We start from the raw sequence: 12922 nt of genomic DNA, 5'->3' as shown, positions 1-12922 counted from the left end.
CAGGTGAATTTGGCAGTTTGTACCCTAGCATTTTATGCCTGTCAAAGCATATGTATTTGCATGTCAAATAAGTTATACCTTTGTATCAGAGGCCAGATTTTAAACAATATTAAGTGTTTATGCCCTTTACCTTAATTTTTTCTTACTAGTCTCTTTCTAGAATCTCTTCATTCTGTATATTTCTTCTCACTTTTGCTTGATTCTCCCAGCTGGGAGGAGGACAGGCTGCTGTTGGTGAGGGTCAGGCTGCAGGCAATGAGAACACGGAGACCTGTTAAAACTCAAGAAAAATATACAAACCGAAGAAGGAAAACATTTCCTTGAAATGCCCTGCCTCGGGCCTTGCTCCTTCTTGAATTTGTAATCAAATACTCTCTCATATTACCAGAGTTCTTTTGTCTCCAGTGTGAGCACAGAGGAGGTGACCTTACTTTATGAGATTCCATTTGTGTTCCTTTCAGGCCTCTCTTTGGTCTCAACATTGAGAAAAAGAAGAATATTAGATAAAAGTTGGCTTCACCTCCCTTGGGGGGCTGCTTTCTGCTGCTTTTATGAGATGCTTGTTTAGTTTTTCCCTTGAAAAATCTAAGATCTGGGGCCCTGTTGAGGATGTACATTCTGCTGCTAGCAATGAGTGGGGTTGGCCGGGCACGGTGGCTCATGGCTGTAATCCCAGTGCTTTGGGAGGCTGAGGTGGGCGAATCACTTGAGGTCAGGAGTTGGAGACCATCCCGGCCAACGTGGTAAAATCCCATCTCTACTAAAATTAAAAAAAATTAGCCAGGCATGGTGGCATGCGCCTGTAATCCCAGCTACTCGGGAGGCCAAGGCAGGATAATTGGTTGAACCCGAGAATTGGTTGAACTCTGGAGGCAGAGGTTGCAATGAGCCGAGATCATTCCACTGCACTCCAGCCTGGGCGACAGAGTGAGGCTTTGTCTCAAAAAATAAAAAAAAGAAATGGTTGAGGTTGCCGCCTCCCTGGCTCATCAACTTGTAGCAAAGCAGTTAGAACATCTTATTTGTAATGAAATAGTTCAAATGTATAGGAGAGTGCAGAGACCAATATAACATTCAGGTGCCCAACACTCAGGTTTAAGTATTGTTGACATTTTGATGTTTGCTGTGTTTGTTTCATATTTTAAATGTCACTTAGATTTTTGTTTTAAAGAACTAAAACATCACAAATACAGTTGAAGTCCCTCAATCCCTTTCCATCCTATTCCCTTCTGTCCCTCCCCAGGGGTGACTCATTTCTGATACTGGTATGTGTCCTTTCAGTTAATGTGTTTCTATTTTTACTACATAATTATCTGTCCATAGGTTACCGTAACATACTATACTTGTTCTCCTTCATCTTTCCTTTTCTAACATTTGTTTTCAAGATCTATGCAGATTAAAGCTTGTAGATCTGGTTGATTCATCTTTAGGTGTTATATAAGTAAATTATATTTACATGTATGTTTCTCAAAGTGGAATTGTTGGGTTTTAGGAGTTTGTAGTTTTCCAGCTTTCTTAAAATTTGCCAAATTCTCTTTCATAGTGTTTATACCAATTTACCCCCATGCCAGCATTCATTTGAGTTTTAATTTCTGTAAGAGCTCACCAACTCTGGACGTTTTACAGCTATTTAAGTTTTGGGAAATGGTATCTCCCTGCTGTCTTTAGCATTTCACTGATTATTGGTGAGGTTGAATATCTTTGTTTATGTTAATTGGTTATTCGGGTTTCCTATAAGATACCTCTTCATTGCTTTTCAAATCACTTTAAACTTAGCAGGAAGCCCTGAAGAAACTGAAGAGGTTGTTTGTATGCATAAAGATAAGTAAGTGTGCATGTATTAAGAAAATAACAAGTTCTAGAAATGTCTGTCAGCAGGGAGACTTGGCCTTTATAATCATGCCATCAGAGCAGGGAGCACAGTGCCCGGCATGAGAAATCCGACATCTTCCTTTATAGCCACCACTGGGGTTGAGCTGTGCCTTGAGCTCATCGGCTTCCCTTATCTGAGGCTGGGGGAAAACACGAGGAGACAAAGGAGAGAAAGGAAAGGGAGCCACCATCTATCTATCAGCACTGTGAGTCAGGCACTGGGCAGGGCATTTTTACATACCTGCTTTATTTTTCCCTCAAGCAGCCATAAGATAGGTATTTCCTTCACTTTACAGGAGGAGGAGTCTGAGGCACTGTGGGATTAAGTGACTTGTCCAAGGTCACATGATCAGGGGCTGAACTCTCTGAACCCAGGTGTCTGACTCCAACCCCATCCCATTTTTGCCCTGCCAGGAAAAAGTAGAAAGGAGGGATGAGAGGAGAGAAGGAAACAGGCAGAGAGAGGAAAGAGAACAGCCTTTATGATGAGTCACCAGTAATCGCAGCTGTGACATGAGTTCGCTATGCTAATAATCTAAATTTTCCTTCCCCACAGTATATACATCCTGCAGATGCTGTGAAACTGGGCCAGGCTGAACTAGTTGTGATTGATGAAGCCGCTGCCATCCCCCTCCCCTTGGTGAAGAGCCTCCTTGGCCCCTACCTTGTTTTCATGGCATCCACCATCAACGGGTAAGGCACCGTAAGCAGGAGTCCTTACTCCCGTGGCAGGCTCTTGCAGATTCAGGGACATGTAGCGGATGTGGCCTGGGCCTGGACAGCTAAGTCTGATTCTCAGAGTCTCTGAGTGTTTGGGGCTGCTTCGCTCTCTACTGGCCTTCTGCAAATGGAAACTGGTCTCTTAATGAACTGTTACATGTCTCTGGCCTGACATGAAATGGGCAGCATAAGACTAAAGAATTATAGTCTTATGTGCTGAGTGTCTGCTTCTGTCTGTGTGAGAAAATGTTGAAAAATACATGGATGGCGATACCAATACCTTATATCTTAGAAAATATAGTATTAAAGTACTATAGTTATCGTAAGAAAGCAAGCTCATAATGACATGAGTGTTTTTTTTAATTTGAAATATTTAATTTTTAAATTTGAAATATTTAGTGTTTGCTATTGAAAAATTACAACAGGTAAGCAAAAGAAAAATCACCTGTAGCCAGGTGCGGTGGCTCACGCCTGTAATCCCAGCACATTGGGAGGCCGAGGCAGGCGGATCACAAGGTCAGGAGTTCGAGACCAGCCTGACCAACATGGTGAAACCCCGTCTCTACTAAAAATACAAAAAAATAGCTGGGTGTGGTGGCGCGTGCCTGTAATCCCAGCTACTCAGGAGGCTGAGGCAGAAGAATTGCTTAAATCCAGGTGGCGGAGGCTGCAGTGAGGCCAAGATTGCCTCACCGCACTCCAGCCTGGGCGACAGAGCGAGACTCTGTCTCAAAAAAAAAAAAAAAAAAGAAAGAAAAGAAAGAAAAATCACCTGTAATTTAACCATCTGGAGATAGATTTTGTTAGAATTTTGGTGTACATTTTCTCTGCATTTACTTTTTTCATTTGAACAAAAACATTTTTAATTTGCTTTTTGAATATAACAATGTATTGTGAAATCTTTTGAGGTCGTTAAATATCTATCTCCAATATTGGGAAGATTTCTGTATGGAAATCACATCTTAAAGAGATTATTCTGTATGCAGATTTATTGTGACTGTTTTGCTTACACTGAAAATACTGAAATAAAATGGGTTATTATTTTTCGAACAGCTTTATTAAGATATAATTCACATACTGTACTATCTATCCATTTAAAATATGTAATTGAATGGTTTTGAGTATGTTCACAGAGTTGTACAACCATGCTCACAACCAATTTTAGAACATTTTTATCACCCCATAAAGAAAGCCTGTGCATCCTCTTCCAGTTCCTCCACAGCCCCCAACCCCAGGGAGTCACTAATCTGTTTTCTTTAGCCATACATTTGCCTATTTTGGACATTTCATATAAATGGAATTATAAAATATGTGGTCTTCCATGACTGACTTGCAGCGTATATCAGTATTTCATTCCTTTTTGTGGTTGAATAGTATTCTATTGTATGGATATACCACATTTTATTTTTCCTTTTATCTGTTGGTGGACATTTGGGTTATTTCTCCCTCTTGGCTATTATTAATAATCTTGCTTTGAACGTTAGCGTGCAGATTTTTGCGTGGACATGTTTTTCAGTTCTCTTAGGGATACACCTAGGAGTGAAACTACTGGGCTAACTCTATGTTTGACCATGTGAGGAGCTGGCAGACTCTTCCAAAGCAGTTGCACATTCTACATTCCCACCAGCAGTGTGTGAGGGTTCTGACTTTTCTGTATCATCGCACACACTTTTTATGTTTCATTGTGATTATAGTCATTCTAATAGGTGTGAAGTGACCTCTCATTATAATTTTCATTTGCATTTCCTGGTGACTAATGATGTTAGCATCTTTTCATGTGCGTGTTGGCCACTCATGTATCTTCTTTGGAGAAATGTCTATTCATATCCTCTGTTCATCTCTCTCATTGGGTTGTCTTTTTTATTAATGATTTGTAAGGGTTCTTTATATCTTCTTGATAGCAGGTCCCTTATCAGATGTGATTTACAAAAATTTTCTCCCATTCTATGGGTTTTTTTACTTTCTTTCTTTTTTCTTTTTCTTCTTCTTTTTTTTTTTATGAGACAGACTCTCACTCTGTTGCCCAGTCTGGAGCGCAGTAGCATAATCTTGGCTCACTGCAACCTTCACCTCCCAGATTCAAGCGATTCTCTTGCCTCAGCCTCTTGAGTAGCTGGGATTACAGGTGTGTACCACCATGCCCGGCTAACTTTTGTATTTTTAGTAGAGACAGGATTTCACTATGTTGGTCAGGCTGGTCTCAAACTCCTGATCTCAGGTGATACGCCCGCCTCCCAAAGTGCTGGAATTATAGGCATGAGCCACTGCACCTGGCCACTGTCTTTATTATAATGTCCTTTGACGACAAAAGTTTTTAAGTTTTGTTGCTTGTGCTTACTCTATTTTCTTTTTTTTTTTGTTCTGTCGCCCAGGCTGGAGTGCAGTGGTGCGATCTCCACTCACTGCAAGCTCCGCTTCCCGGGTTCACACCATTCTCCTGCCTCAGCCTCCCGTGTAGCTGGGTTCACACCATTCTCCTGCCTCAGCCTCCCATGTAGCTGGGACTACAGGCGCCCGCCACCGCGCCCGGCTAATTTTTTTTTAATGTATTTTTAGTAGAGACGGGGTTTCACTGTGTTAGCCAGGATGGTCTCGATCTCCTGACCTCATGATCCGCCCGTCTCGGCCTCCCAAAGTGTTGGGATTACAGGCGTGAGCCACTGCGCCCAGCTCTATTTTCTTAAATAAGTAAATGGAATACCTTTGGGAGAGCTTTGTTATGTGGGGTGGAGAGTGGGAATAAAACACTCATTCTAACTTTTATAATTTGAGTAAGAGGAGGTATTTTACAGTCTTTGAATATAATAATGAGTACTATGAAATCAGGTAATGAAAAAAAGTGCTCTGTGTACCCTGTGGTCACATATGCTTGTGACTAAAGACAAGGAGAAGAAACTCAGCAATGAAGGCTGATTGAGTTATCAGATTATAGGTGATTTAATTTTTTCCCAACATTTTTTAGCTGTTTTATGTCACCTTTTAAGTGGGCATAGTAATGAAAAGAATTTCTGAGGTGGTGGATTTGTTTTATTACCCAAACTGGAAATGTTCTCAGTTCATTTCCTTATGCACCATACTTCCAAAAGCAGCTCCGTTAGTTGACCATTTAACTTTGTTCCAGCTTCACTAAAACTGCCTAAAGCCTTTATGCCAAAGGCTTTACTTACACCCTTTTTCCAGTCCTTATTTTTTGAGTTCACATCACAGTCCTGTGAAGTGTATAGAATAATCCCCCCTTGAAGATGAGGCTAAAAGAGATTGAACTCCTTGCTCAAAGATACTAAGTAGATGAGCCAGGATGTGAGCCCAGGCCTGGGTGGCCCCTCGCTGAGCCACCGTGCCACCCTGCCGCCTCTGGACAGGTGCCTGCTGTGCTGGAAGTTCAGAGATTAGGAAGGGTGTCGTGGGGGAAGCAGGGATCTGATGTTTCAGCAGGTGGAGGAAAGCAGCTCTCTGTCCCCTCCTAGACAGTGGTTTGGTACCTCATGCCTGATTCCTTTTGCCTTTGCTTCTAGCTATGAGGGTACTGGCCGGTCACTGTCCCTCAAGCTAATTCAGCAGCTCCGTCAACAGAGCGCCCAGAGCCAGGTCAGCACCACCGCTGAGAATAAGACCACGACGACAGCCAGATTGGCATCAGGTACCCCAGAACCTGACCTGGGCCCCGCGGTTCACAGCAAGGCCCTTCAGACTTGCCGATCCTCGCTTCCCCTGTGACATCATGGGCAGCACCAAACCTTCCCACCATCAGGCTAGGAGGTTGAGTCCCCAAGAGGAGAAGTAGCTTTTCTCGGCCAGTGACCAGATGGGAGCCAGACTAGGGCCTTCTGATGGCGGGGTCCTTGTGTGTCCTTGTCTCGGCATGGTTGCGTTGAGATCCCTTTGAAGTTGGTATCGTGGCAAGTTGAATATCCACCAAAAACAATTTTAAACCACCCAGTTTAAATTCTTACCACACGTCTCTGGCCACCATGGGACAAATATAAAGTGAAACATTTTTCCTTGCTTGTTTAGACAATACATATTTAATCATTGTTTCTTCTTTTGTGTGTGTGATTGTGGGGAGCAGCGCGGACACTGCATGAGGTTTCCCTCCAGGAGTCAATCCGATACGCCCCTGGGGACGCAGTGGAGAAGTGGCTGAATGACTTGCTGTGCTTGGATTGCCTCAACATCACTCGGATAGTCTCAGGCTGCCCCTTGCCTGAAGCTTGTGAACTGTATCCTCCTCTAGGTTTCACTGGCCCTGTGAAAAGGAGAGGGGCGGTGTAAGAATTCAAAGGATTTGGGCCCTTTGTTTCATAGGATGCTGCTCTAGAGAAAGGGGAAAGTTGAACATTTTCAACATTTTCAATTTCCTTTTTCTCTTCTTCTTTTTTTTTTTTTTTTTTTTTTTTTGAGACAGAGTCTCGCTCTGTTACCAGGCTGGAGTGCAGTGGCGTGATATCGGCTCACTGTAACCTCTGCCTCCCGGGTTCAAGCAGTTCTCATGCCTCAGCCTCTCGAGTAGCTGGAATTACAGGCGTACGCCACCACGCCTGGCTAATTTTTGTATTTTTAATAGAGATGGATTTCACCATGTTGGTCAGGCTGGTCTTGAACTCCTGACCTTGTGATCCGCCTGCCTCAGCCTCCCAAAGTGCTGGGATTACCAGCGTGAGCCACCACGCCCGGCCCTCTTCTTCCTTCTTTTATGTGTTTCTGCTTAGGACACTGAGCTCCTGTTCCCATCTAGGGAAATTTGTTCTGCCTCCAGAGAGTAGTATGACCAGTCTTGGGCTGCTTGTTTTGTTTTGGTTTCTTAACTCCAGACCCAGCTACTACGTTAATAGAGATACTCTCTTTTGCTACCACAAGGCTTCTGAAGTTTTCCTCCAGCGGCTTATGGCCCTCTACGTGGCTTCTCACTACAAGGTAACTGCAGCTAGCCCTTGTGTGAATGTCAGCAGGGAGCTTCAGCATTTCGCAGTCCCCTTTTACCTGATTTACATCTTTTATTACCTAGTGGCTTAGGTGACTGTTCCATTGGGACATTGATGAGGTCCACTGATCTTGCTGTGTGTAGGTATAGAGCGTGGAGCTCCATGCAGTAGCTGGACAGGGTGGAAAGCCGTGCCCATTTTTAAAGGGCTGCTTTCATTTCTTGCCTGCCTACTAAACTGATAGGATGAGGTGACATTGCAGTTGTGGCCCGGTGGTGCAGTTTGACCTGAGACCAGCTTTGTAGCTCTGGGCTATTTTTATGAAACAGTGCATTTGAGAGTTTAGAATATCTGAGACTCTTAAAAACGAAAGGGTTGGTTAGAAAGGATACTTTTTTTTTTTTTTTTTTTTTGAGACGAAGTCTCGCTCTGTCGCCCAGGCTGGAGTGCAATGGCCGGATACTTTTTGAATGTCTAGGTAGTATTTTTATGAACAGCCTGTAACGGAAGGCTTGAAGAGTTGGCGTTAGAAGTGGTGACAGTTTTTCCTGAAATAGCAGCCTCTTATCTGTAAAAAGTTCACTTCCTAGCTGTGAAATAAGTAGTGCTAAATAAATTCTCTTCTGCTGTCCAGCCTCAGTGCTTGGGATGAGAGGACAGTAGGCGTTTGGGGCTAAGTTTGACTTAACTTGTTATGAAGAGTCTCAGACTTGCCAAAATACTAGAAGAGTGCTTTGCTGGAGCTCCTCACTTGGCTTTGAGAAGGCAATACTGCAGTCATCCTGTGGTTTTGAATCGAACCTCTTATGTTAAGGGCAAGAGGAAGAGTGCTTCTCACTGACCCGTGTTTGGCTTCCACAGAACTCTCCCAATGATCTCCAGATGCTCTCTGATGCACCTGCTCACCATCTCTTCTGCCTTTTGCCTCCCGTGCCCCCCACCCAGAATGCCCTTCCAGAAGTGCTTGCTGTTATCCAGGTATAGGAGCAGAGGCATCCTTGTGGCAGTGATTTGGGGAACCACTGATGCATCAGGAATTAGTGGCTCAATAACTGCATTGTGGGAGTTTTGAAACTGTGGAGTCCTAGTCTGGAACCAAAGGGGTGGGTCTGCTGAGACAGGTGACTAGGGTGCACTGGAAGAGGTCAGTGCCACTAGACACCCAAAGCTCCGCTGTTCGTGGACGGGGAAAAGCCAGAATCGACCACTCTCTTATTTTGACTCACAGCTTCTTCCACAAACAGACTTGTTTGTTTTCTCCCTTTATTACAAAAGCAATACATGGTGCTTTTTGCATTAGAGGCTACAGATTGGGGAACCAATTTTTAATGCCTAGCATGGATGTATTTATGCATTTCTGTATCACTTTTCCTTTTCATATACATGGGAACGCAGTATTTAGTAATCTGCTTTTACTTTTAGGCAGTGTTAAAATACTCATAAGTTTTAAAAGCTGTGTAGTATTTCATTATATGCATGTACCATGATTTGTTCAACCATTCACTTGCTAGACATTTGAGTTGTTTTGAACTTGTGCTGTTCTGTGCAGAGCCTCATGAGCATCCTGTGTCTTGATGACATTGGCACACTCACAACATGCATAGAGACTCTCTTCCAATGTGGCTGTTACTTTTTGGGTCAGGAGGCTGTCTTCTGTCTTGTAACATGGGGCATGGTAGTTAAGCTCCTGTTAGGAATGGATATGTCAGTCAGTGTCAGGGTTAAACCTGAACACGGGTGTGGAAACAACTGGCCTAGTCGGAGAAGCAAGCTTTATTCTGTGAGTGGGCTGTGTATCAGAGCTGGCCTTTCTTCCTGCACTGTCCTGCTTCCCCAACAGGTGTGCCTCGAAGGGGAGATTTCTCGCCAGTCCATCTTGAACAGTCTGTCTCGAGGCAAGAAGGCTTCAGGGGACCTGATTCCATGGACAGTGTCAGAACAGGTGATGGGCTTTCCCTGGCATGTCTGAGGGAAGCTGGCGGTGTCTGAAGATGTCTGTGTTGCTAAGTTATTGGTTTGTGTCTCCCACACAGTTCCAAGATCCAGACTTTGGTGGTCTTTCTGGTGGAAGGGTCGTTCGCATTGCTGTTCACCCGGATTATCAAGGGGTAATGTGTCCTCAGGCTCCCCTGAAGCCGTGTTGCTGGCAGCACTTTAGGGCGGGGGGTACTTGGTGGTTGGAATAAGAAGATGGTCAAGCAGAAGCAAGTGAAGTGTAGGTACTTCCCTGCTCTGGAGAATTTAGCCAGGGTTCGGGGTGGGCAGGTGGACAGGATGATGGCATATGCCCACTCTTCCTTTGTGAGAGCAAGGACTTGTGAACCAGACCCGCATACCAAAATTACCTTCTTAGAACACCTCACTGGGTAATTGGCCGTAGAAGCTTCCTTTTCAGGCAGTGGTACGCAAACTGTCTCTCTTTTGGGCTTGCCCATCTGGAGACCAGAAACCACAGCCATCCTTACCGTCAAGTGGCTATTCTCGATGGGCTAGACCAGTGTTAAGAACTCGGGTCACACTGCTTTCAGTCTTAAGCGTCTCTGCTTTAGGACCTGATTGAGGAACTTCATTGGTTCTCTTGCCCCGTGCAGTTTGATGGGGAGGGAAGGTTCTCTAGAAGCAATACAGGGGAGTCACCATGGCTTAGACTGAGAGCAGCTCTCTTCCCTCTGCCTCTTCCCCTTCATGTTTACTCCTAGATGGGCTATGGCACCCGTGCTCTGCAGCTGCTGCAGATGTACTACGAAGGCAGGTTTCCTTGTCTGGAGGAAAAGGTCCTTGAGACACCACAGGAAATTCACACCGTAAGCAGTGAGGTAAGCGTCTTTCGACGAACTTTCTGCGTCCTGCTTCTTGGGAGGATAATTCTCTGGGTTTTTAGGGGCATCAACAAAAACCAGTCCAGAGCTTTGGGCCCCTCTCTCGTTTTCTTCTACTGCTGCTTTCTCCAGCCGAACACTTGAGATCCTCAGATAAGTATCATTGGGATCATCTGGCAGCTTGTTAAAAATGTAAATTCTTGAGCCTCATTCCAGACCTACTGAATCAGAAACTCTGGGGTAGACCCTGTAATCTGTAGTTTAACAAGATTCTCAGGTGATTCTGATGCTTGTTCAAGTTGGAGAATCACTGCTCTATAATCTCTTTCATCCTACACTCAGACTAAGGGAAGTTCTGTCATTCCTTGATAAGAATGACTGATACTAGTAACTGTGACAGCCTTTCATGTGCATTCATTGATTTTCATAGTATGTCTATTTGGGAGCTGGGCAAGGGGCTTTTATTTAAGTCGAAGCAGCTGGGCAACATGGCAAAACTCCGTCTCTACAAAAAAATACAAAAATCAGCTGAGCGTGGTGGCACACACCTGTAGTCCTGGCTACTTGGGAGGCTGAGGTGGGAAGATTGCTTGAACCCCAGAGGTTGAAGCTGCATTGAGCCGTGATCTTGCCACTGGACTCCAGCCTGGGTGACAGAGCCAGACCCTGTCTCAAGCAATGAAAAAAAAAAAGTTCAAGCTCAGAGGTTTGTCACTTCCCAAGGCTGTCAGGTGATAGAACCTGGACTTCATGCTGGATCATAGGAACCTGTCTGTCCCTTTGTAAATCTGTCGGGCATTTCTGTTTTCTTTTTTCTTTTCTTTTTTTTTTTTTTCAAAGAGATGGAGTCTTACTCTGTCTCCCAGGCTGGAGTGCAATGGCATGATTTCAGCTCACTGCAACCTCTGCCTCCCAGGTTCAAGCAGTTGTCCTGCCTCAGCCTTCTGAGTGACTGGGACTACAAGCACACACCACTACGTCTGGCTAATTTTTGTATTTTTAGTAGAGATGGGGTTTTGCCATGTTGGCTAGGCCAGTCTCGAACTCCTGACCTCAGGTGATCCGCCTGCCTCGGTCTCCCAAAGTGCTGGGATTACAGGCATGAGCCACCACTCCCGGCGTCTGTCAGTCATTCCTAAACTCTGTGGCTGTCTTCCTGCATTCTGGAGGTCCAGAGCAGTGTGACTCCATGCATGTTGAGGTATTTTGTGTACGTGGGAATGATTGCTTGACTGTGGTGTTCCCATAGTTTGACAACCACAGCAACAAACCAAGAAACCTCTCCCAGTTTTTGTTGTGCTAAGTCCAGAGTGAGCTGTGGCAGGGTTGCTTGACAATGTCTCTCTGCCTGTGTCGAGTGGACTGTGTTCTCTCCTTGGCATCTTCACAGGCTGTCAGCTTGCTGGAAGAGGTCATCACTCCCCGGAAGGACCTGCCTCCTTTACTCCTCAAATTGAATGAGAGGCCCGCTGAGCGCCTGGATTACCTGGGTGTTTCCTATGGGTTGACCCCCAGGCTTCTCAAGTAAGTGCCTGCCCTCCTTCCTCAGCATCACTCCTTGGCATTGAGAAAGAAGAGTTCTGTGGGCTGTGTGTCTGTTGGTAGCTGGTGCCTGTGCTAGCCTGCTGTTCGTGGCCTGCTCTCCTGGTGCTTGCCCTTGTGTGTCTGTCAGCCGCTCCCCAGAGACCACACACACAGTACCTACTGTCTTTGTATCTTTGCAGGTTCTGGAAACGAGCTGGATTTGTTCCTGTTTATCTGAGACAGACCCCGGTGAGTGAGGCATCCAGCAGAGGAGAGGTTTAGGTTTGCCGTTGTGGTAGGTGACAGGCCTGTCCTTGCAAAGAGCCCTAGTGCATCCCTGCTGTGTCGCTCTGAGCAGGTGGCTGTGCCTCTGAAGAGGTTTATTCTGATGGACATGGAAACAGCCATCCTCAGGGACGAGCCATGTCATCACACATTTCTTCCCCGACTACATGGTGCATGCCTTGTGCTTAGTCATAAAATGGCAGAGGTGCACGTGGACTTGTTCATCAGATTCTGAGGAAGGAGAGTGGACAGGAGGATCAAGGGTAATTCCTAGAGTTTTGGCTTGAGAAACTGGGTGTTGGAGGTGCTGTCGGAGGTGGGACTCACTGCAGAAGGAGCAGATTTGGAGGGAAGAGTGGGAGTTCTTTTTTGACATTAATGTGAGATGCCTATTGGACATCCAAGTGGAAATGTGGACTAGGCATTTATTTGACTACAGTAATATGGAGGTAGGGAAGTTTGGGGCTAGAGATGGAACTTTGGGAGCCATCAGCATATTCATAATAAAATGCACTGCACGAGGGCACGGAGCTCTTGTCTGTTTTGTTCCTTGCTGTATTCTTTGCACTTAGAGTAGCAATTGCTGTGTAGTATGTGTTTAGTAAATGCTTTTGTTGAGTGAAAGAAAAATATCTGGAGCCAGTGAAAGGACATGAGGGTGACTCCTTGGACCCTAACATTTAGAGGAATGAGGAGGAGGACACAGCACATACAGGACTGAGAAGGAACAGCCCTGATGCGCAGGAGAAAGTCGGGGTATGTCCACGTCGTGGTGAAGAA

At 45.1% G+C, this 12922-nt stretch overlaps 1 protein-coding gene across 7 annotated transcripts in view; it reads left to right on the top strand.

Annotated features, from left to right (window-relative positions):
- Positions 1-12922, top strand: part of LOC105471542 (N-acetyltransferase 10) — a 64359-nt gene that overhangs the window by 20042 nt on the left and 31395 nt on the right. For 6 of the 7 annotated variants that reach the window (XR_011610697.1, XR_011610696.1, XR_011610693.1 and 3 more), the window contains exons 12-21: positions 2429-2565; positions 6108-6232; positions 6662-6812; positions 7410-7506; positions 8376-8492; positions 9355-9456; positions 9548-9622; positions 10214-10330; positions 11724-11857; positions 12058-12106. Coding sequence is in view for 1 of the 7 variants with exons in the window: in XM_011724054.3 (XP_011722356.2) it covers positions 2429-2565; positions 6108-6232; positions 6662-6812; positions 7410-7506; positions 8376-8492; positions 9355-9456; positions 9548-9622; positions 10214-10330; positions 11724-11857; positions 12058-12106 (1104 nt within the window). In the remaining 6 variants the exon portion in view is untranslated. The remainder of the gene's footprint in view (positions 1-2428; positions 2566-6107; positions 6233-6661; positions 6813-7409; positions 7507-8375; positions 8493-9354; positions 9457-9547; positions 9623-10213; positions 10331-11723; positions 11858-12057; positions 12107-12922) is intronic. The other variant, XR_011610698.1, reaches the window with a different exon arrangement.

This window comes from Macaca nemestrina, chromosome 12 (assembly GCF_043159975.1).
Source record: "Macaca nemestrina isolate mMacNem1 chromosome 12, mMacNem.hap1, whole genome shotgun sequence".
Taxonomy (NCBI): domain Eukaryota; kingdom Metazoa; phylum Chordata; class Mammalia; order Primates; family Cercopithecidae; genus Macaca; species Macaca nemestrina.
This window is presented reverse-complemented; position numbering and strand designations above follow the sequence as displayed.